Raw genomic sequence first — 23,745 nt, 5'->3', positions numbered from 1 at the left:
CGTCCCGCCCCGCGACGGGTCCACCGCCAGAGAAAGGAGAAAGCAAGCCGCCTTCCGACGTCTGGGGTTTGCTCTTCGGCCACTTGGACGGGGCACCGCCCTGGGCGCTCTGGGGTCCCACGGACACAGGCACCAAGTCCCCTCCGGTCTTCGCGGACCTTGTACCGTGAACAGTAACCAGACTGTGGCCAGAATGAGACCAAACGCGCGGACACAAACGCAGAAGCCGGTCCCGCTTTGAGAGTTACGAGGAGCCCTTGGGGTGTCAGCGACAGTCTCCACTCGCCAGACGGGCTGCTTGCAGGAGGTTCGGGAATTTCAAATGCAGCTGTTAAGTCGCTACGCTCTATTTTTAATGTTTATTTTTGAGAGAGAGAGAGAGAGCATGAACAGGGGAGGACTGAGAGAGGAGGAGACGCAGAATCCGAAGCAGGTTCCAGGCTCCGAGCTGTCCGCATAGAGCCCCACGTGGGGCTCGAACTCACGAACGGTGAGATCACGACCTGAGCTGAAGGCGGACGCTTCACCGACCGAGCCCCCCAGGCCCCTCTATGCTACAGATTCCAAGAGCTTCCCTGTCCGCCGTGTCTCTAGAAAAGGAAAGCACTTTTTTTTTTTGGTCTAAGTATGAGAAGAAATTGTTGATCTCCCTCCTCCTGGTCTCCCACAGAACTCACACACGGCGGGGCGGGGAAGGGGGAAGAAAGGTCTAAAAAAAAGGCAATTGATGCAAAATAAAGAAAATCTAAGTAGTATGAAATTAGTTTTTATTTTTACCTCAAAATAAACGCTTAACATTTTTCCAAAACCTGAACTAAAGGCAGATGCTTAGAAGTGGCGGAAGATTATTCTTTCCTCCCCTGGGGAAACCAGTAAGGCAGACGTTCTGACCGGGCCTGGCTCTTCCCGCGGGACTAGTCTGGACGAATACCTGGCCCCAGCCTCTCGTGTATCGTCAGCTGTCGCCACCCGGCTTCTGGCTGGCAGGACCCCACCGCCCGTCCCACCCCCAGACCCACACAAACAAGGGGTTTGAAAAGCTAGGAACATCGTTTCACACGTGACCAAACGCTCACAGAGAATCCTTTCTGAGGGGATTTAGGAAGGTTTGCGCTCTCGGCCGCCGAGCGGGGGCGCACCGGCCCCCGCCCCCGGCTGCGCCTCGGCCACACGTCCCCGGGCTCACCACAGGGACGTCTTGAAGTTGAACTTGAGCTTCAGCAGGTACTTCAGATTTACCTGAGCGACGTCGTACACAATGTACCTGGAGGGGGCGCGTCAAGGAGCACACGGTCTCACGACGGAGGGAGCACCCGCGGCTGCCAAGGTCACACCCCGCAGACCAGGCCCCCCGGAGGCGGAGCACCCGCTCTCTCCCCCAGGGCAGGCCGCCGAGGGCATGTCGGCCGGAGGGTCTCCGGTCAGGCAGCGCCCGGGACGCTGGGCGCGTAAGGGACCGCTGCCCCCTGCGCCCCGCGCGGACAGCGTGGCCCACGGCCCACGCGGAAAAGGATACTCGTTATACAGCAGACAGGTATCGTTAACGCCCGACGGGATCCCCGTCCCAAGGGGAACTTCTACGCCATCCATGGTGATGCTAGCTGAAGGGTCGGGGGTCGTCTTGCCCAAACCTGCAGAGAAGGCCGGAGTGATATGAATTGTGGGGACAGAGGCGGAAGATGTTTCAGGAGAGGCGGTCCACGTTATGTTGGGTCTATGCGCTCGTTTTAAAGCCACACGCGAATTCTGCGCCCTGTCCTTCTTCAGGATAGAGAAACCTGTAGGTGACACGCCACGTTCCCGGGGCACGAGCCTTACTGAGTTCAAGAACAGCGCCCCTCCCCCGCCCCCGGGATCCTCTTTCGCTGAGCAGAACTCAGCAGCAGAACCGCAGTCACTTCCGCCTGGCAGGTGGAGGCCCCAAAGCATCAGGTGCCACGAGCCACGCGATCCAAGACGCCCCGGGCCCCACTGCGTCGTGAGAGGTCACGAGAGGCCCTCGAGCCGCAGCGGAGTCAGGTCAGAACCCAACGCCCCTGCCTGCTGCCGCCCGCGCCAAGACCCTCCTTTGCCGTCTGCGACGCTAGCCACAGAGCGGGAGCGGAGTTTCTACGACAAGCTACGGGAACACAGCCTTCTGGGGGGAGAAAGCGCCCTCCCGGTGGTGTCCCAGGCGCCTGGGGCAGTTTCTGAGCCACCCTACCTTTGACGCTGTGCTTGCCCTTGGGTAACTTGCTGATATGCGCAGCATGCTTCAGCTCGTACCTATTCAGGAGAGGTCAGTGTCAGCGGCCTCCACGGCCCGAGGGCTCCCACCCCAACAGTCTGACCGGCAGGAAGCCACGTGAGAACCGACAAGCGCCCCGAGAACCCAGCGCGCCCTTGCTGCCAGACCTCCCTCACGGCCCGGCTTCAGAAAGCGAGGGTGTGCTCTTTGTGCATCGACTGCGTCCTCGACCACGGCTCCGGGGCCACTACGAAGGAGAGGGTCTGTCTAGAGCCGCGGCCGGCCGCTCTCGAGGCTTCTCTGCCCGGGCCACGATCCCCAGGCCCCCAGCTCATTACCGAACCCTGCTTTCCGTGTGACATCCACAGGATCAAGGCTGACGCCCGACCCACACGGGACCCACCAGGTTTTCTCTGCGGGGAGCTTGAAACTGGGATAGACTTGGACGGAAAATCTAAACACCCGTAGGGTGTGCGCGCTACGGGGTGACCATCGTCTGCACGAGCCAGCCCGGCTTCTCGGTGCACAGGAAGAAGATGGGCGCTGCCGGTTCCCGAGGCCGGGCTGGATCCCCGATCCTGGGTTTTGTGAGGCGCTCCTGGGCCTCCCTAGTTCACTCGGCCAGAACTGGTTCCCCCGTCGTGGTGGCCAAGGGAGTTCTGAGACCCGCCCGAGGCCAGGCTCACTCACATGTTTCCAAGGGCAACTTCCCCCAGCAGGATCAGGCCTATGGGGTCTCCCTGGGACGTGTGGCAGTAGTTGGCACTCTTGGACACCATGTCGGCGAAGTAGATCCCTTTACCAAACATGTAGCCGGTCTGGAGGGTTGGAAAAGGGACACTGAAACCTTCCAGCCGACATCCGGAGCACCGCCGACCGGGGCCAGGCACCAGGGACGCGGGGCCGCTACGTATCCTCCGGACCCCGCTCTCCTCTCCTCTGAACCGGGCAAGAACCTCACGGGGCTCTTGTGAAAATTCAACGAGTCTGTGCGCGTTCAGCTCAGTGCCTGGCGGGTGTCAACGCCTCATAACGTTGGCCGTTACTCTCCCCTCCTCCCGAGAGTCAAACGTGGGGCTCAGGGTCTGGCAGTGGCCACCTGTCGGCCGTGGCGGAGCCCAAGCCCACCCTTAAACGAGGCCCCGCCCCCGCGCCCCGCACCAGGCACGTACCACGGGCGCTTCAGGCGGGGCGATGCGGAGCCCCTGGGACAGGATCCCGGCGAAGTTGGTGGTCCTGGATCCGTGCCACAGCAGCCGCCGGTTCCGCAGCTGCTTGAACGGCTTATAGCGCTGGCTCTCGCCTTCACGCTCGATCTTAAAAATCTGCCCGAGGAGACGGACGCCACTTGTTACTCCGCCTAACACACATCTACTGGCCACCGTCCCCGCCCCCCCCCCCCCCCCCCCCCCCCCCCGCCCCGCCGGAGGGCGCGGCCCCTTCTGGTAGGACAGGTGGGGTGGGGAAGGGCCGCACAGGGCGGGATCCCATCGCGGACCCTCATGCGTGTCTGATATGACTTCCCGATTCCCAAACTTGGCTTTGGGCCAGAAAACGAATAAAAAAGAAACAAAACAGGAAAAGAGTAAGAAGCCACCCTCAACCGTGAGACCACTACTGTCCCTGCTCGACAAACGAGTCGCTTCCTCCCGTTACTCGAGGCGAAGTCAACGATTCTTTCCCACCCAGGCCCACGCTGGAGGGAGCGGGCGGGGGAGGGAGAGGTTCTTACGTCAACAACTTCCAGGTCATAGGCGTTGTGCGTGGTCGCGTGAGTGTTCTTCACGTACTTCCTGATGGTCTCCGCTTCCTCGGAGTCTCTGTCCACCACCTAGAACGTCGTGTCTTGGAATCAGAGCGAGGGAGACCCCGGAGGGCCCCCGACGGAGTAACGGCCACATACGAGGCGCCACACACGGCTTCAAATGCGCGCCGTGGGGAAGGCTGGGTGTTCTAGGAACTCTGGTTCCCTCCGCTTAATTAAAATAGAGAACGAGGGGCGCCTGAGTGGCTTAGTCAGTTAAGCCTCCGACTTCGGTTCAGGTCATGATCTCATGGTTCGTGAGTTCGAGCCCCACGTTGGGCTCTGTGCTGACAGCTCAGAGCCTGGAGCCTGTTTCAGATTCTGTGTCTCCTCCCTCTCTCTGACCCTCCCCCATTCATGCTCTGGCTCTCTCTGTCTCAAAAATAAATGTTAAAAAAAAATAAATAAAAAATAAATAAATAAATAAAATAAAATAAAATAAAAAGAACGAGTCCCGCACCAAGAACCAGGCCCACAGCATTACGGTCAAGAAGGTGCCCCCGGGACCCATCAAGGGGCGTTTGGTGGCTTATTCTACCTGGCCCTACAGACGTGTTTTGTCCCAAGCAGGAAGCAAACGCTCTTTTCAGGGACGTAAACACCCCATTCCAGGCTCACACTTACAACCCCTGCCGGGCCCGAGGCAGGGGGTCTTCTGCCCAAGCCCCGGCCCCCCGGAAGTTGAGAGGCCTGCAGCACAGTCCCTCGGCCCCAGAGCACGGACCCGGCACCGTACGTTTGTCACGGCTGCCGTCACCTTCTGCACCTTCTAGGGTTCACACCACGCAAACGTCCAAAACAGATCTTCTCTAGACTGAGGAAGAAGGAACTTTCTGGAAGGTCCCTCAAGATCCTATAGCAGAGGCCCTGGCCTAGAAGGCTGCCCGGCCACCAAGGTGCCTGTTTACAGGTGAGCTGCCCCACGGTTCCGCACGGGCCACCAGCAATCTGTTTCAGGGCCCGCCGCTCCCCGGGGACAGCGCTCAGGTGCGCCAGAGGGGGGGCTGTTACCTGATGTCAGTCTTGAGCTTCTCGTAGTTGACGTCGATGGGGTCCTTGCTGCTATCGTCCGAGCCACCCCTGAGCAGGCTGTAGGCCACTTCGATGTCCAGCAGGTTGTCCAGCATCTCCACCTTGGCCTGGAGGAACAGAAGGCACGCCTCGGGCTGGCACCAGGGTGGGGGGGACCTTCCAGCTGGGTGTGTGTGGGGGGGGGACAGCCTGTCGCCCACCCGCCGCTCAGTGAACACTACCGAGGACTCTCCGGGATGCCGGGGGTGGGGTGGGGGCGGCTTGCTCCCCGGGGGGGGGGGGGGGGGACGGCCCGGGAGCTACAAGCCTGCGGCGTGAGAACGCATTTCCATCAGCGCACACGGACAGGTGGGGACAGGTGGGGACAGGTGGGGACCGGGGGGCCAGCTCCCTGAGGCAGGGAGGGAAAGCAGGGGAGCGATGCTGTCAGGGGAGGCCGTCCTGCCCCGCGGCTCCTTCCGCCAGCTCCGCGTGGCGCAGCCAGGGCAGAAAGCCCATCTGTTTTGCCTGGGGTCTGTCTCCACTGACGTGGGAAGAAATCCCACTTTGAAGCGAGGGCCCCGAGGTCCTCCCGGCATTGCCCCCGGCCCTCAGGGGTCACGACACGGAGGAGCGGCGGCAGGGAGTGACACCCAGGCGCATCCGCGCCCAGCGGACCCGGGGCCCCCGCCCGGGACCCGCGAGCTACCTGCACGCTGTCCGCGTTGTTCAGGAGCGGAGGCTTCTTCATCCCAAAGTCGTGGGGGATCAGGGTGTAGAAGCGATTGGAGAGATCCAGGATCTGGGAATCACTGCTGCCCTGGGACACCGCCTTCAGGGGAGGGAACAGAGGGGACACGGAATGAGGCGGCAGCTGGGAGGGCCCCGCATGCGGCAGGTCCGAGCCGGCTCCGGAGTGGCCCGGAAATTTCCAAGACCAGCTAGAGTTGGTGCCATTCCACCCTGAGCACAGGACCCCCACCCACGTGAATTTCCGTTTCTAGGAAGAACTGTGCACCTGTGGACCTGTCACACCCCACCGCCACGTGAGATGTCAACGGGAGCGGCCAGGTGACGACCTCACGGGCACCCCCGAGACACTCCTCTTTCTGAAACGCCTGGGATTTTTTATACTATAAAACGTTGAAGGGCAAGACCCCACCGCTATGAACTTTGGCAAACCCCCCTTACCCACCAACGTTCAGCTTTAAGGCAGGGACTCGTTTCTATCACACCTGGAGGTCCAGATGCAGAAAGGCTTAGCTCCCCTACTGCCGCGATGCCAACTAGAGCCCCGTATGCAGGAAGTGCTCGATAAATGCAGACACGGAGGAGCCGGACCACTGGGACACTTGGCAGACACGGCAGGGGGGGTACGGGTGGCAAAGGGGCGACGATGCGGCCCCCGCAAGGCCCCAGGCCGCACGTGTGCTTCTCACCGGGACACAGGCTTCCCCGATTGCTAACGTTTCTGTGTGTAGTTCGCTCTGCTTGGTGGGGGGGCAGGGCATCCCAGCCTTTCCACCGGGGGTTCTGGAATAGCAAACGCTTCCACGTCCCAGCCGGCGGGCGACAAGCCAAGGGGCCAGGGCTTAGGCGCAGCTGCTAGCTGGACTGAAGGGCTCCGGTTCAAGGGCTCCTCTCCAGCACTTTCCGCTCTCGGGGTCCCACTTTAGCTTCCCGGTGCTCTTCCCTCACAGGCCAGGCCTGCACCCTGCCCACCAGGGCACACAGGGAGGGACCGGGGACCAGGAGGGTGACGTCCAATGAGCACAAACAAAACGGAGAAAACATTTCGCTCTCTGGCTGATGGTTTCCCAGCAACGCAAAACAATTTCAACTTCTCGATTTTTTTTAGGATTTTCAGTGATCTCGTGACCTCTATAACCAACCTGGCGCCTCTACTCACGACCCCGAGATCAAGAGTCGCACGCTCCACGACTGAGCCAGCCAGGCGCCCCCAATTTCAGCCTGACTCCGAAGCGCACACAAAATCAGGTCGTTTTTATGAGGCGGGAGAACCAAACACCTAATCCGGTTTCTAGACTTACGTATGCCATCGCTGAAAACACGGCTAACTCATTAGTCTCGCACCCACCTCTGGCACGTAGCAGACGCTTGTGACGCTTATCTGAAGAAACCTAAGCCCCGTGCGCCGCGGCGTGGGACGTTGCTAGCCGGGGTGCAGAGGCCTGGAGGCCCTGCCTACCTGCTGGACCCTCGCCGAGGATGGAATAGGCCGCCTGGATCTGCCTCTTGCTCAGCTTCCCCAAGGGCATCTTCTGAAGGTCAATCTGAGGACACAGGGGGCGTTTTCCCTCCGAAAGCTGCTCAGCGGTGGAGACGGGACGGTGGGCAAGCGCCCCGTCTTCCCGGGAGATCGGGGACCCAGCGCTACAGCTCGCGGCCCCGCCCGCAACCCGGGGTCTGCGCGCGAGAAGGATCTCGCTCGCTGCAGGCAGGGCCCGGATGAGGTCCCCCCAGCCCCCACGACTCCCACCAATCCCCGTCGGGAGGATGAGGTCCCCCCGCACGGCTAAGGCTGCTCCCAGCTGAGTGGGAACGTACAGCGGCGGAAAATGTTTTTCCCAAAGCACATGCTTCTGAGCAGACGCGTTTATGTTCGAATTAACGCCGTCCCTTTTCGTCAGTTACCCCGAAAGGTCACACGTTTTTCCAGCGACACCACTCCCGCTCACCGCCTTGGGAATGACCACCAACACAGGTGTTGAGCTGTCGCGGGAGGACCGGGGACGCGGCTCCACAGGGCCCACACCTAGGGACGCACCTGCCCTCGGCCCCGCTCTCGCGTCTGTATGAGGGACCACGCTCCTCAGAGGGCACCCGCCCCCCCCGTGAGACACTCAGCCTGTGCTCCTTGCTCCCGCGTCCCGAACCCTTCCGAGTCCCCAGGGCCCACCTGTGCCCGCGGGGCCGAGCGGGCATCCCAGGAACGGAGCCCCCGCGGTGACTAACGGGGTACGAGGAGGTGCCAGGCGCAAGTGGGGCGGCGGCCACGGCGGCCAGTAATGGCCTTCCCCCGTGGCACACGCTTCTCTCCCCTCCACCCTGGTGGGGGCGGGGGCCATTTTCCGGGAAGTTGAGCAGCCGGAGCTGGGTCTGGGGGAGAAGGTGGGCGATCCACCCCGAGGCCAGCACAGGGCACGGGACTGAGCGCAGCATCTCCGGTCCGACCAGAAACGGGGGCTGGAAGCCGCTGAGGGAAAGTGGCTCTGAGGGGGGCCGGTTCTCTGAAGTGAGCGGCACCCCGACCACGGGGCCCTGGTGCTCATCTGAAGAGACCGGTCTCCTGGCCTGCACCCCTCAAAACCTACACCCCGGCCGTGGGGACGAGAGAAACCGGGGGCCCAGCCCTACCGACCCGGCCAGGACAGCGAGCCACAGGGGACACGAAGGCGGGCCCCCCGGGACAGAGCTCCCAGGCCGCCACGTTTTCCCATCTACCTGGGACCCTGTCCCATGCGGGGGGCCCCCCACTCCCCACACGCTCCCCACGGGCTCTCTCCCCACCAGGGGCCCTGTCCTTCCTGAGAAGCTGAGTCTCCCGTGTGAGAGAAAGCCAGCCCCAAACCGGCTTTTCCCAGGGAGATGCCTGTTCTGCCCGGAGTCGAGAAATCCCACGAACCAGAGCACAGGGAGCCAGAAATGACCCACGGGGCGCTTCTTTTAAAACATTAAACAAACGGAGACAAGACCCTCTTCCCTGGGCGCCTCCTCGCTCCTCCTCATGCACCCCTGACCCCGTGAGCCTGTCCCCAAGCCGCCACGCTGGCTGGCCATCCTGACAGAAGGCGGCTCGGGGATCTCCGGGAACAGGACAGCACAGCCTGGCCGCTGGCAAACCCACCGAGGAACCTCCAGGAGAACGAGACGCGTTCTCGAACAGCCGCTGGGCCGAGCCCCACAAGGGGATCCGCGCTCACCCCCGGGGCAAAGCGGAGCCAGGCTGGAGAACGAACGGGGACACCGGGCCGCACCCCCAGAGCCCCCGGCCCTGCCCCGGGCAGCGGGAACACGGCAGACCCACCCCTGCCCTCTTCTTAGAAACAGGAGTTGTTCTGTCCAGTGGCACCCGCGGAAAGTTCTCCAGCCTCCTCAGTACTGCCCGATTCTTTCGCCGTAAGCAGACGCACCCTGGGCTCGCAGGACAAGTGTGCTCGGCATCGAGGGGCCTGGCGCGAGGGCACGGGGCCCAGCGCCGGCTCCCTACATACCACAGGCCTCACAGCAAGTCAACCATCTCAGGAGCACCAGCGGCCCCGGGTCGGCCTCGGGCTGAGGGCCGGGCTCCCGACACGAATGCCCCGGAGCCCCGCGCCAGCCCCTGCGTACCAGCCTGCGAGCTCCGACCCGGCGTCAGACTCCCGGCGCCAGGGGCAAAGGCAGATCAAAGAAAGGCGCGGTCACCTCGTACTCCACCATGGCTTTCTTCATGCTCTCCACGTCGAAGATCATCGTAATGAGGTCCTGCACCGGCTTGGGGAGCTTGGACTTGGTGCCGGGGTTCACCGTCAGCTTCTTTACCGCCTCTTCGTCCTGGAGGCAAGAGGACCGGTGAGAGACCCCAGGCGACAAGCCAAGAGGAGCGGCGGTGGCGTCCGAGCCGCAGACAGAGGTGGCGGGATCCGAGCACCAAGGGCGTGGAAACCACGGCGTGGGGAGGGCCGCGGCGGGAGCACCGGGATCGGACGCCCCCCACGCGCCCCTAAGTCCCTACGGCCGCTCTAGACCCTTCCTCCGACCACCGCGGCGGCACCCAGCTCCGCGCAGCCTGACCCGCAGGCACACGCGCCCCCCCTGGTGCCCTCACCCCTTCCTACTCGTCACCTCCCACCCGGGAACCTGCCCGGGGCCCGCCACAGGCCAAGGGGACACCGGACCAGTGCTCCCCCCCCGTTACGCTGCCGAACCCCAGGGCTGAGCGCCTACAGCCTCCCACACAGTCCCCGAGGATCACACTCGCAGACCCACTCCTGCATGAACCCTCCGCCCTCCCCGCCTCACCCCCGCTCCCCGGGGTCGCACTTCCCGAGAAGCTAAGGGCACAAAGCTTTACTCCCGCACAAAGCCTGGAGAACCCGGGCTAAGGCAACACCACGCTGCACGGAGAGCGCCCGAACGCTCGTCGCTTTCGAATGAGGGCAGGGACTGCGCCCTGTCCGTCACGGTGTCCCTAGTATCTGAGTGAGCCTAACTGGCACCGGACACCGGTCCTGGAATCCGCGTCATCCGCGTTGTGTTCCTGCTCCTGGCCGCTGCTGTCCACACACGGCGGATCCACACTTCCTGCACTCGTAACTTCACCAGAAAGCAAACCGGCAACGCGTTAGAAGCCTTATCTCTCTGCATTTACTCTGTAACCCTGTGCCTCCGCCACCGACGGAACCACAGAAACGTTTACGTAAACGTTCGCGTAGTCATAGGCGATTCGCAGCCTATAAACTGTGACCTCTGACCACCTGCGCGGCCTCAACAGACGCTGCTCTAGATCAGCGCGGCCTCGTTCAGCAGCTGCTGGCTCTGAAATGTACTCAGTCGGGGCAGAGACAGGCTGCAAGGGCTAAAAACACAGCGAATTTCAGAGCTTTCGTTTCAAGAGGAAAAAGGAAGAAAAAGAAAAGGAAAATAAAGTACTAAAATTAGTTTTACAGTTTCTTTTTGCTTTTTAAAACATCGCTATGGGGGGGGGGGGGGCAGTGTGCCTGGGTGGCTCAGTCGGTTAAGCGTCTGACTCTTGATCTCTGCTCAGGTCATGGTCTCAAGGTCGTGGGATCGAGCCCCACACCGGCTCTACGCTGCCAGCCTGGAGCCTGCTTGGGACTCTCTCTCTTGGTATCCCCTCTCTCTCTTTGTCCTCCCCCGCTTTCTCTCCCTGCCCCCCTCCCCCCTCCCCCCATGCGAGCTTCTCTTTCTCTCTAAATGAAACAAACAAAACGCAGCTACTGAGACAGGTACAACGTGGTCGTGCCTCTGGACAGCGGGGAAACGCTCCAGGTCTGTCCAGGGAAGGAGCGGGTGGTCTCAGCACAGCTGGCAAGGCAAGGCTCCAATTTTCTGGTGGGGACGAGTGCCCATGGAGGGAGGGGAGCACGGGAGACAGACACCGTGACCTTAACTGCACTTAATTCTGGGCGATCGTGACTTTTTTGTATCTTCGTCATTCTCAAAAATTTCTAAAGTGTATTTTTGAAACCAGGAAAATCAACCAGTAGGGGGCACTGCCGAGTCAGACGATCTCTGCGATCTGAACCTCAACGCGACACACCAGTTTAATTCTAATAAAGATATTTGATTGTAATCTCCACACTCAACGTGAGGCTCGAACTCATAACCCCAAGATCAAGAGTCACGCCCCACAGACTGAGCCTGCCAGGCTCCGCTAAATTCTATTTTTAATGGTGAGAGCTCATGGCACTCTCTAAGCTAGAGAGCTCCCATTTGAGACACTTCAGGCCTCAAAGGCTGGGAATCAAAATCTCTACTTATCCATAAGTCTTTCCTTCTGTGAAAACAAACGTCTTTCCTTTAAAAGTGCAGCTGACCCTTGGGGTGCCTGGGTGCTCAAGTCGGTCAAGCGTCTGACGCCTGATCTCAGCTCGGGTCATGATCTCACAGTTCGTGGGTTCGGACCCCACACTGGGCTCTGCGCTGACAGAGCGGAGCCTGCTTGGGATTGTCTCCCCCCTCTACCCCTCCCCCGCGTGCGAGGGCAGGCTCTCTCTCTCTCTCTCTCAAAATAAACACAAACAAACTTCACGTGGATCGTGACCGCACTGGCAGACTGCGCTGTGCCCCGAGACCCCCATGCTGGCCAAGGATCAAGCGTAACAGATTTCTGCATAAAAAACAGGGTAAGGCATTTTCCCAGAACGAAGGTCCAGATGTCCACAAACTACCAAGCAAGGCATAACGGAAGACTCTCCGGTGACCAACAGGTGAGCTACCAACACACGACAGAAACCGTCAGGAGACAACGTGGGGCCCAAACCATGACCCAGCAGAGCCCAAGTCACTGTAATTCTACCTGGAACCTAAGCCAGGTCATGCGACAGAAGCCACACCCGCAATCTCGAAGGCCACGCTGTCCTCACCTAAGCTCCACCTCACCCTCGAGGACGTGCATTTCACCTGTGAACGGCTGCTGGGTTTTAGCAGATGCTTCTTCTGTGACTACTAACGCGACTGCATGCCCCGACCAGTCTGATCCCTCTGCGGTCCGCCGTCTGGGCGCGCTGCCCCGACCTCCCGTTCCCGGGGGCCGGTCCCACTCGGGGTGCCGCACAAGCCCTCCCGCGCCGGTGAGCGTGCTGCGCTCACGCTCGCAGGGCTTTTGGCGTTTCCTGGCGACGTCTTCGTCTGTTCTGCTCTCCATGTGACGCTGGCCGCGTCGCTCCGTTGGGGAGCGCTCCCCCCTCTTGATCGTTTGGGAAGGGCCTGTGTTCACTCTGAGCGTCCGGCAGCACTCCCCAGTGACGATGCCACCCGCCCGGGGCGTCCCTCCCTCTCGCTACAACCAGACGGCGCCGGACCTTCCGCGATTACCTGGCCGTAGTCGATCTCCAGAGGGTAGAACTTTTTGGGAAACTTCGTGAAGGTTTTGGCCTGCCAGGCGTTGCCGGTCTTCTCCTCGTATAATTTCATAAAGTGCTCGATGGCACCATCCTTGGACGGCACCTGCTCCAGCTTGTTGCTGCCAATCACAGTGCCCACGCGGCCCCAGGACCTGAATATCCAGTACCTGGGGCGGGGGGGGGGGGGGGGGGATCAGACAGACCTGTGGGTCAGCCACTCACACTCAGGGGTCTCCCCTTCCCTGCCGTCCTGCTTGGGCGGGAAACGACACGGAGAAGTAAAGGGAACTATTACAACAAAGCACCTTTACGTTTTATGCAACTGAGAATTAGAAGTTTAAACACTTGCATCTGGCAGCCAAGCTTGTGGAGCAAACCCCGGGCTTTACCAACTTTTACATAAAACGCCCGGTTTTGCTCCTCAGAGAAACACAACAAGCTTTGGCGGGGAGTCCTGCGGCTCGACAGACGCAACCGCTGCCGACGCGCCCGAAGATACTGGGACCGCTGGGCTCGGATGGGACGGCACGTGGGGGATGACGGGGGCAAGCCGGCCGAGCCTACAGACCTGACACCCCTCTCCGTTTCCACGTCAACCGGGGTACACGGCACTGGGTCCCCTAGGTGCGCCGCTTACCTCTGGGAGACTTAACTATCCTCAGGGGAAAGAACACGTGACCTAACTTTTACATCACGACATACAAAGACGTAATCAGAACCCCGAACACAAGATTCGTACGCGCTTTCAAAACAAAACCAAAGAATTCAAAGAAAACTTGGGGCTTCCTGGCAGTTTTCTGGGCTGTGGCCCAAAGGCAGAGAAATTCATCCTCTGCTCCGTTTCTTTCCCTGGAAACGCTTGGGAGGCGCTATACTGAGCTGTCCTGAAAAGCCGTCCCGACCCAACAGCCCACGTGGCCCCTTCACTGTGAGCCCCAGTGAATCTGGGCCACCAGAAAAACACGTCCACCAGGGGAGGTGGGAAGCCACGTGACGTGGGGCTCATTTCTTCAGAAAATCTAAGGAGCCCACTGGTCTCTCTCAGGGTCACTTTGGGATTCACTTGGTGGGTGAGAGCTCTGATGAAAGCGGGAACGACGGGGAGACGCCGAGCCCTCGGGCCGCCAGACAGACGCCGGCCAAGATGCACTAGGGGCTGGCTGAACTGGCCCGGGGTCGCTGTGATCACAGGGCCTGCCTCCCAACCAGCAAAGCTTCCAGGCCCCCTGGAGCGCCGGGGGTCAACGGCGTCCATGTGCTAGTAAGGACAGTGAAGCTGACCCCCGAGAGGAACCAGGGGTTTTAAGGAGCACGATACAAGGAAGTTCGTGGGGCGCCTGGGGGCTCAGCCGGTTGCACGTCCGAACCTTCGTTTTGGCTCGGGTCGCGATCTCACAGTTCGCGAGTTCGAGCCCCTTGTCAGGTTCTGCGTGGACGGCAAGGACGCTGCCTGGGACTCTCTCTGTCCCTCTCTGCCCCTCCCCTGCGCGCACCCGCTCTTTCTCTCAAAATAAATGAATCTTAAGAAAAAAAAAAAGGAGCGAGTTCAGTTCTTGCCCAACTTTACCTGCTTCAAGAAACTTTCAAGTGCATGTAAAGGGATCAGGACTCGGGAATCTTTGAGGGGCCGTGAGAAGTCTTGGGAGATGGGAGTGCCAGCTCGTCCCCTGAAGTCGGGGGCCGGACGCTGGGGGGCCAGGCCGTCTGGGGCGACGGTGGCTTCCCTCCCACCGAAGGCCTCGCCACACCAGTGCTCTCGGCGAGCAGGCCGGCTCCGCGGTCCCCACAGGGCCTCTGTCCCGTCCCCAGGACACACCTGCTTTCCTTGTCGTCCTCCAACAGCTGCAGCTTGTAATAGGAGTTGGTTCCCTTCACGATGTCCACCAGGCCGAGGGTGGCGCTGAACACCTTCCCGCCTTTCTCCAGGACGTGCGCAGAATGTTCCAGACCTGTCATGGAGGAGAGGCGCCTGCTTTTCTCTCCGAGGGGCTGAAGCGCGCGGGGAGAAGAGGGTCTGCGGGTGTGGGGTTCACACCCACCGCCTTCAGGAGGCTCCCCATGAAACACAGGTGTCCTCAGGATCGGGGGAGCCCGAGGAGACAGGGCCCAGGCGCCACGTGGCCCAGCCCGGCCTCCCGCCCTCCCGCCCGCTCACGCTCACCAGAATCGGGATCGACGGCGGCGCCACCTTTAAGGGTTAACTTCATTCTCTTCTCAGATTTGTTGACGCCTTGGAAAGGGACATAAAAGTTCAAGCACAAATAAAAACTGCCTGGGAGGCGGCAGGGGCAGGGCAGGGCGGGGCGAGGGCGGGAAGGAGATGGGGCCATGGGGGCGGGGATGGGGGCGAGGGCACCCAGGGGCCCGGGAAGCCTCACCTTCCTCCTTGGCGGGGCCCTTGCTCTTCTTGGGCAGTGCGGCCCCCGACTTCCCTTTGGGGGCCGCGGCCTCCACGGGCTCCGCCTTCACGTCGGCCCCCCAGGGGGCCAGGACGTGGGCCGAGAGCAAATCCTGCAGGCTGCTGGCGGAGGCGGACGCGTCCTGGAGGAAGTCCTCAGACACCACGCGGACGCCGGCTTCCCTCACCTCCTCCATCTTCTTGCTCATCTTCTCCACCTCCTCTGTTCAAGTCGGGGGAGAAACAGCCGAGGCGTCAGCGGGGACACGCACGACGCCACGGTCGACGGAGCCCGAGCCTCCGACGCGGGCACCGCGGCCCCGTCCTCGTCGCCTAGCGCTCAGGGCCGCGGTCGGCAGCGCCACAACCGGGCAAGGAACCCCGAGCCCGCCTCTGCCGGGCCGCCCTCCCCCAGCGCATCACCCAGCGCACCGCCACGCACCGGGCGACGCGCGGGACTCGGGTCACTTCCCCTGTTCTGCGGGGGCCCCCGCATTCCGTCCCGGTTTCCCGTACGCACAGAGGCTTTTTAGTTCCACTAGTCCCGCTGGTTCGTTTCTGCGTCTGGCGTCAGGAGGAAGAGAACCGTCACCAAGGCCGACGCCAAGACCCGAGCTCACCGCCTGGGTTTTCTTCGAAGACTCGTATGGCCTCGGGCCTCACGACACCGTAACACGCGCGGTCGTCTGCGTCCCGCTAACGCCTCTGCTGTTTCTCCCGACTCGAACAGAGAAGTGGAGGAGACGAGCCATCGAACAAGACGGAGGTGAGGGAAGCCAGGTCTGTGATCCACTCGGAGATTTTTGTGAGTGGGGTCGTCTCGGCTCCCCTGTTGTAGGTGGATCGACCCTTTACGCCAGGTTTACCGCTGGGCTCCCAGGTCTGCTCCGCTGACTGACCTCTGTGAGGTTTCAGGCCGGCCCTGCATGGTCTTGCTTCCTCCAGCTCCGTACCACGCGGGACAGCCTGAAAGCGAGGAGCGTGATGCCTCCAGTCTCGTCCTTCTCTCAAGACTGCTCTGGCTCTCTGGGGTCCTTGGCGGTTCCACACAAATTTTAGGACCGTCTGCTCCATTTCTGTGAAAAACACCCCTCGGGTTTTGACAGGGAACCCGTGCGTCTGTACTGCCCTGGGTAGGAGCTGAGGATCCCACAGGGCTCCCCTGCACACAAAATGCTCTCTCTGGAAGCTTCTCGCGTCCTGTCTTTAACTTCTGCCACGTTAACTAGAATGAGTCTCGGTGTGGGTCTCTCTGGGTTCGTCTCTGGACCCTCTGGTCTGGATGTCGGTTTCCTTCCCCTGATCGGAGAAGTTTTCAGCCATTATTTCTTCAAGAAAGATTTCCGCCTCTTTCGGGGCATCTGGGTGAATTAGCCAGTGACGCGTCCGGCTCTCGAATCCAAGCCCCACGTTGGGCTCCGCGCCGGGCAAGAAGCCTACTCACAAAAAGATCTCTGTCCCTTTCTCTCGGTCTCCTTCTGGGAGCCTCTAATGCGCCCTGAGTCCTTCCGATGACACTCTGCCGTCCCTCACGCCATCTTTCCTGGTTTTCCTTTCTTTCCGCCGCTCTGAGCTCCACGGTCCCGTCTGCTTCACAGACTCAGACGCCGAGCCCGCGAGCTACCTTTCTGTTCAGATACGGCCTCCTGCAGTTCGGTGACTTCCGTTCAGTACTTTCGAGCGTTATCCCTGCTTCACCCACTCTTCTCCCAGTTCAGCGAGCACCTTAGACCCTAATCTTGAACCGCTGACCAGGCGAATTGCTCACCTCCCTTTCGTCGAGACTTCCTCCGAGGCTTTACCTCGTTCTTTCACTCAGGACACCCCATTTCTTCCCCTTGCCTCCCTGGGCTTCCAGCCGGTGGACGGACAAGAACCTCTCCTGCTCTCGAGGGGCGGCCCCCGTCGTTCAGTGCCGTCCCAGCCTCGCTCTCAAATGCGAGCCTCTCTGAGCGGTCGTTACTAGGAGCTGCCAGCGGCCGGGGCTGCACCGAGGCCATCGGAGTCCCCTGGGGGAGGGTCCCAGGCCGGCAAAGGGCAGCCGGCAGCCCACGGCCGGGACAGAAGGCCCGCAAACACGCACATGACCCCACGCCAGCTTCGCCAAGCACCCACGCTGGCTTCCCTCCACCTCGACAACAGTGCTGAGCAAAGAGAGCCAACTCGGAGTGCCCCGTGCGGCCCTGCACCTCACCCCTCCCTGCTCCCCGCACCGCCTCACCACCGTTCCCGAAGCCTCAGGAGGTGCGTGCACACCCGCCCCACATCAGGATCGAACTCACTTTTGGTGCTGATGCACAGGGATGCCTTGCTGGCCGTGCCTGTCAGCTTTCCCCCGAGTTTCTCGATCGTGGCCTTCATCTCATCCTTGTTCCGGGACAGCTTCCCCAGAGTCAGGATCTTCATGTTGGACAGCGGCTTATCTGGAAGCGGCGCTGTCGTCAGGTGGCAAGGTCCCGGGGGCGGGGGGACCGGACAGCCCGGGCTCCCCCCTGGTCAGCATCCCCCAAGGGCAGGGTCCGTGAAGGCAGAGGCCCAGGGCCGGCAGGGAAGCGGAGGACAGAACACGAGGCGAGGGGGGCAGCCACAGGACGCTGCCCCTCCCCCCGCACTGCCCCCGGGGCAGACCGGCGAGACTGTGCGGGGACAAGGGCCCAGGAGGCTGGCGGTGGGACCACACGGGCCCCCAACTACTTTTCTGCTTCTCCCACTTCACGTCTGAAACCGCAGCTTCTTACACGACACTCATTAACCCCATGGGACAAAGCAGCCCCGTCAAGGATGGTCACTCAAAGCTCGGCCCGCGCGACACCGAGGGAAGTAACCCTCCCACGCTTCGGGTGTCCGGCACAGACCCCAGAATGGGAAGCCCCAGACAGGGCTGGGGCGGTTGTGCGAGGCGGTGCCGGCCCGGCCTTCCCTAGGGCGCCCCTCCCGAGCGTCCCCCTTGTGCGGAGGGGAGCAGGCCGGCAGAGCACCCAGGGGACCCGGGGACCCTCCCCGAGGCCGCCCCGGCTGTACCTGACGGGGCGGAGCTGTTCACGCCGGTGGGCGCCGAGGCCGTGGAGGGTGGGGGTGCCGGCGCCGGGGCTCCGGTCTCGGGTGGAAATATTCGGTCCTGTTTTTTGATCTTCAGTTTTTTGAGATAAGCGATTTCTCGGAATTCCTGAAATCACGTAAGGTTCAGCTAAGAAACCGGTTCTCCCTCGAAACAACCACCCGACAGAACAAAGGGGATTCGGTTCGTCTAAACGAAGCAAATTTTTTTTTCCCCTCTCGCAGCAAGGAGCGACCTAGGAGACGTGAGGCTTCCGGCACGAAGTACACAGTTATCGCAAATACGGCACTGGCTTCTGGCGCTTCCACGCGGATGCCGTAAGCGGTTTCCTTAAATAAAACACGAAACGCGAACCCCTCCCCCATCAGCTGACCGTGTGGTGGGGGGGCCCACTGCTGGAGCCTCACCCTCAAGTGGCCCCTCAAGGTGGCCCCTCAAGGGTCACATGCCCCTCTCCCGACGGAAAGCCTACGGGGACCGTCCACACTGGGAAAGAGATTACTTCCTGAGAGGAAATCAGGCAATTCCCCTCCCTTCCTAGGAAGGAACGAGGCCGGGGCACCCGGGGAGGGGGGGCTCGGGGGTTGAACATCGGACTTTTGACGTTGGCTCAGGTCATGATCTATCTCACGGTTCGCGGTATCGAGCTCTGAGTCGGGCGCCGAGCTGACAGTACGGAGCCTGCTTGGGACTCTCTCTGTGCCCCTCCCCTGCGCACTCTCTCAAAATACATACTAAAAAACAACAAGAGAAGGGACCGTGGGCACAGAGAGCCCGATGACGGTGTCCCCACGGACCCTGTCCCAAGCACGGTCCGTCTCCATCCCGGGCGACTTACAGCGGCCGCGCTCCTGCGTCACTCGCTCAAGGGCCTGTCCCTGCTACCCCCGGGTTCAGTGAACGCCCGCGGACAAGAGAGGACGCAGACCGCCTCCCACACACCGGGCACCCGGCATGCCACGTCTCACAGCGACGTTCTAAAGACCGTTTCTCCCGCCGAGCAAGAAGGTCGGTCTTGACCGGGCCAGATGCCTGAAGGGGAACTTTAACACGGGAGCTGAGCTCTACCACCGAGGCCAACGTGACCCACACGGGAGCTCTGGGAAGGCGGGCTCCTCGGAGGCGGTGACCCGCTTAGGCAGCCAGGGCCGAGAAAGCAGGGCGCACGCAAAGCCTCGTGGCTGGCGCGCTGTGGGGCTCGGGGAACGTGGCGTGCTCGCTTCCCTACTGCCGGGGGCTGAAGACTTCGTGGAAGCGCGTGTGCGTGCGGGGGGCGGGGGGAACGGTACTCGAGGGGGACAAGGGCAGCGGAGAGGCCGCAGAAGGCCCACGGAGCCAGGCGGGTCCTGGGCAACCCCGGAGGGCCGAGCTACGGAGGCGCCCTCGACTCTGGCCGCGGCCCTCGGGCTGCGGTCTCGCTCGGCTCCGTGACTCCGTGACTCCGCACAGGCGGCAAGTACCGTCGGCCTGAAAACACGTCTTACACGTGCAGGTGGCTTCGAAAACTAATCCTCCAAAAATAGAGACAGAGGGGCGCCTCCGTGGTTCCGTTAGTTAAGAGTAAGACACTGGATTTCGGCTCCGGTCGTGACCTCACGGCTCCAAGTTCGGGTCCTGCAGTGGCTCTGAGCTGACAGTGTGGAGTCTGCCTGGGATTCTCTCTCTCTGCCCCTCCTCCACTCAGGGGGTCTCTGTCTCTCCCGAGTTAAATAAACTTAAAAGAAATGAACAAATGCCGCGCAACTGGCATATAAAACACAAACTAGTTCCTGTCCTTACGGCCTTATTGTTTCCTCAAAGATAGTAAAAGGAGCACGAATACCACAGGGGGGTGTGCAGTACTTGCACACTCAAAAAACCGGGAAAATGCTTCACGTGACCTGTGGAATCACCAGAAGATTTTAAGGGTGCGAGAAACGAGATCAGAGTTGATTTCGAGCAATCGCTCAAGAGCGAGTACACAGGACAGAGCGGGGCAGGGCTGTAACCACGGCCGGGGAGGGGTGAGCGGCGCTCGGGGGCCGTGGGTGCGGGGGACGGTTCCGGAGTCCACCCATGGACCTCTGTGCACACAGCAGCGAGATGACCCGACGTGGCTCGAAGCCCGGTCCCCGGCAGTGGCGGCGCCACTGCTCTGCCCCAGCGGCCGGGCGCCAGCTCGCGCGGGTCTGCGGGTATGGGGAGTCCCAGCCGAGGGCCCCAGATGAGTTTTTTGCGTTGAGAATATGCAGCTCCATTAGAACAAACAACCAACCAAGACCGAGAGGAGATACTTGAACTCTGGACCCAACCCCCTCCCCCCCCCCCCCCCCCCCAGCACTAAGAGAAGAACGTGGCCTCGGGAAAAGGAACTCTCGTCCACGCATCTGCCGTCCCCCGCCCCACCCCCGTCCAGAACAGCGCCCAGCACAGAGGCCGCACCGCATCAGCAGGTATCTTGGCAGGAGGGTTTTACACAATCGGACAGAACTGTCCTCCCGTTAGAAGACTTGGGGGTGTGCAAACGTACGGACCTGACAACGCCATCTTGCGCTCAGACCGCGAGGACAACCTCGCTGTGAAGGAGCCTGGGGAACGCTGTACTCCAGTCGTGGGGACGTGTGGTGTGGACAAGCCCAGACGGGGGTGAGGTTGTTTTTCTGGCTAAGCTCGGGAACCACCCCCCTTACCTTTGGAGTCACCCACTCCTTCCGGCTGGGTGTCTGTGTCTTGACCATACACTTGGTCCAGGCAGTGACGTCCCCGGTACAGTAGTAGGCGTCGCTCTTGAAGACCAGCTGGCCCGAGCATTCCTCGCAGGGAAGGAGGGCCCCGAACACCATGCCGTCGGCCACTCGGTCCAAGATCTGAAGCCGGTAAGAAGCGGGTCAGAGAGGAGGGCTCGCCCCCCCCCCCCCCCGCCTCCGGACCCCCGGCCGCTGGGCTCCCGGGGGAGCTTGGACTGCTGTGTCCACGTGACACGCCGCAGCCCCCACCCCTGGGTGGCTGAGGAGTAAAGGGAGGGCCAGGGCGTCCCCAGAGCCCGCGGGGAAACCAGGGGAAACGAGGCGGCTCCACTCCCCCAACACCTGGAGGCCCCGGGCACCTGGGCCAAAGTGTGTGGTGTGAACGCACAAGGCAGACAGACACACGGCCCACTCCAGTCTCCCCAAAACCCTAGACGCAGAGTGACGTATAGAAAAGTCTTCGCAGCCCTGGAAACGGCGGCCATGTGGACGGTGGACCCTCCCCCCCGCCCCGAGGTCACTGAGCAGAGGGCAGCTCACCGCCGACTCCCCGGAGGGCACTTGCTGCTTGTTGAAGATGAGCAGCTCTTTTAAGTCATTTGTCGAACACGCTTTCTTTAGCTCGTCCTTGATGTTCCAGATCAGCTCGTTCTGGGCCTGCGGACGAAGGCCAGGCGGCTGAGCGACCGGCTCCGTCCAGAGACCCAACCGGGGGCCCCCACCCTGCTCGGTCTCGGCGGCGTCCTGGCGCATCAGCCGAGCCGCGCCTCCAAGCTGGCGTCAGCGACAGGGAAGTGCCCCGGCCCCGCTCCGAGAATCCCGCTTCTACCCGGAGCCGTTCCTGGAACCAGCCCCCCGTGGACCGACTCCCTTGGGGAAGAGCCGGGGCGCGGCAGGCTCACCCCCCGCCCCGACATTCGCGCCTCAGGGACGACGGGGGTGGGTGTTCTCCCACCTGGAGGCGAGTAGGGACGAGCACCCCCGCTCACCTTGATGGCGAGCGGATCGCACAGAACAGACCTACACTCGGGAAATGGAGTTTTCAGTCTCAGGGCCGTATTCACGCAGTGCCTACGCTCCACGTCTCGCTTATCCTCACCACCACCCTGCCCAGGATGGCACCAGCCTCCCCACATCAGGGCGCGCGGGGCGAGCCTCCTCCCTGCTAGGGCCACGGGCAAACTGTTCACCTCTTGGCCGCAGACCACACCCCTGCAGACCAGAGGTGAAAATGCCGGCCCCTGCCGCCCCATGGGGACGCTCTCTGCACCAAGTGAGGACTTTAACTGTCTTTCTTTTTTCCCTTTTAAGATTTTATCTTTAAGCAATCTCTCCATCCAACCGGGGGCTCAAACTCACGACCCCGAGATCACATGCTCCCCCGAGCCAGCCGGGCGCCCCCCCAAGCGAGGAAGACTTTAATTCCACCAACAAAGTGTTCCCACACACATCAGCGCCTGCTCTCAGCTTTCCCGTCCCTGCCCTCCCTGCGCCACCAGAACGGTGTCTCCAGCCACGGACACGAGGGCATGAGCGTCATCAGAGGAAGCAGGAACTGCATCACCTCCTTGGCCCAGGACGCGGAGGCTGGGGCTGCTGGGGAACATTCGGATTTCCCTCTGACCGCACTCAAGAAAACGCCAAACCCACTGGGGGCAAATGCGAAATAAAACCAACTCTACCGCGTCCGGATTCACGCACGACAGACATCGTTTCACCGATCGACAATCGCACCGAACCGGTGATTTTCATCAAGCGGCTGGAACCAGATCAGATGCTGCTTCTCATCTTTCTCGCACCGGCAGGACGGAAAAACGCTCAGAGCAGAGCCGAGTGGACAGCTCATGCAAATCACGTTCCCAAAACGGGACTGACAGTTCTCCCTGGTTTTCCCGAACACCCAGCATTTTCTCATCAATAATTTTTACTCTGATTCAACACACGCGTCATCAACACAGAGCTAAATCTGCCAACGGCTATGGAGTTAACAGGTGGTTCCTGCCCCTTTCACGGCACGCCTTCCACCCCTCTTGTAAACAAGAGGTGTTCATTCGAGAAACAGGGAGCGAGTGTCTCTTCCAGCCACTTGTCCGGGCCGGGCACTCGACCTGCAACGTTCGCCAGCGGCCCCCGGGTCCAGTGCGCACAGCGCTGTGTCCCGTGCGGGGAGGGAAGAGACCCCGGGGGGAAGCCGTGCTATTAACAACTGTGAGGGGTGGGGGAACCCTGGAGGTCTCGTGAAGCGGTACGCACATATCCCTGGAACGAGGGAAGAGAACGGAGAATGAGGAGTGCGGGCGCCCCGCTCGGAGCTCACCTTGAGGGCCTTCTCGAGCTTACTATCTTTGTCCTTTTCCTTTTTAGATTTCTTCTTGGCCACTTCATCCATCCCATCGACCTCGTCGCCTTTCCTCTTTCTGAAAGAGACACGGGACGAAGGAGAGCCATCAGAGCCCTGGAACCCAGTGACTCGGGGGACGCAAGACCTCCACGTCCCTGTAACGCCACGTGCCGGCCGCGATCACAGCACAGCTCACTCACTGCCCTCGGGCGCTCGCAGGAGGCCCAGGGGGTACTGGCAACTGGCCTCATGCACCTTACGGTGAACTCTGCTGCTGCAGGTACCCCAGGGCCTTGGAACAGCTGGTAAAGGACCCAGGGCTCAGGCCCCATCTGATGTCGAAAACCCATGTATCTCTTGGCACAAACGAAGCAGCCTGGCAAGTTCTGGCAGGGACCGACGGGCCAGATGGCCAAGGGGCTGAGCCTGAGGGCTGCTCCTAAGGCCATCAGGTTGTTCTCAGAGGTGGGAATGCACTGCCATTCAAACCCCAAATGGGGTCTCGGCACTGCTAACTGGTCCATCGTGGCTGGTCACCAGTCACCGGACTTGAAGGAGGCACGGGGGGTCGCCATCAGCCCCCTAAAA

The 23,745-nt window shown here is 61.4% G+C and overlaps 1 protein-coding gene across 1 annotated transcript in view; it reads right to left on the bottom strand.

The window, feature by feature from the left end:
- Window positions 1–750: 750 nt before the first annotated feature.
- The window catches only part of PARP1 (poly(ADP-ribose) polymerase 1), a 38,532-nt gene continuing 15,537 nt past the window's right edge, over window positions 751–23,745 (bottom strand). Inside the window, exons 5-23 of the mRNA XM_053909499.1 lie at window positions 23,134–23,233; window positions 21,357–21,473; window positions 20,760–20,936; window positions 18,054–18,198; window positions 17,315–17,455; window positions 15,013–15,255; window positions 14,796–14,864; window positions 14,451–14,583; window positions 12,606–12,801; window positions 9,471–9,599; window positions 7,187–7,336; window positions 5,752–5,874; window positions 5,044–5,170; window positions 3,960–4,060; window positions 3,400–3,552; window positions 2,918–3,045; window positions 2,204–2,265; window positions 1,517–1,631; window positions 751–1,264 (exon numbers count right to left, since the gene is read on the bottom strand). Coding sequence (XP_053765474.1) covers window positions 1,183–1,264; window positions 1,517–1,631; window positions 2,204–2,265; window positions 2,918–3,045; window positions 3,400–3,552; window positions 3,960–4,060; window positions 5,044–5,170; window positions 5,752–5,874; window positions 7,187–7,336; window positions 9,471–9,599; window positions 12,606–12,801; window positions 14,451–14,583; window positions 14,796–14,864; window positions 15,013–15,255; window positions 17,315–17,455; window positions 18,054–18,198; window positions 20,760–20,936; window positions 21,357–21,473; window positions 23,134–23,233 — 2,491 coding nt within the window. The 3' untranslated portion in view covers window positions 751–1,182. The remainder of the gene's footprint in view (window positions 1,265–1,516; window positions 1,632–2,203; window positions 2,266–2,917; window positions 3,046–3,399; window positions 3,553–3,959; window positions 4,061–5,043; window positions 5,171–5,751; window positions 5,875–7,186; window positions 7,337–9,470; window positions 9,600–12,605; window positions 12,802–14,450; window positions 14,584–14,795; window positions 14,865–15,012; window positions 15,256–17,314; window positions 17,456–18,053; window positions 18,199–20,759; window positions 20,937–21,356; window positions 21,474–23,133; window positions 23,234–23,745) is intronic.

This window comes from Panthera pardus, unplaced genomic scaffold (assembly GCF_024362965.1).
Source record: "Panthera pardus isolate Hobbes unplaced genomic scaffold, ASM2436296v1 HiC_scaffold_21, whole genome shotgun sequence".
Classification (NCBI taxonomy): domain Eukaryota; kingdom Metazoa; phylum Chordata; class Mammalia; order Carnivora; family Felidae; genus Panthera; species Panthera pardus.
Note: the sequence above shows the minus strand (reverse complement) of the source record. Positions and strands in the feature narration are given on the sequence as shown.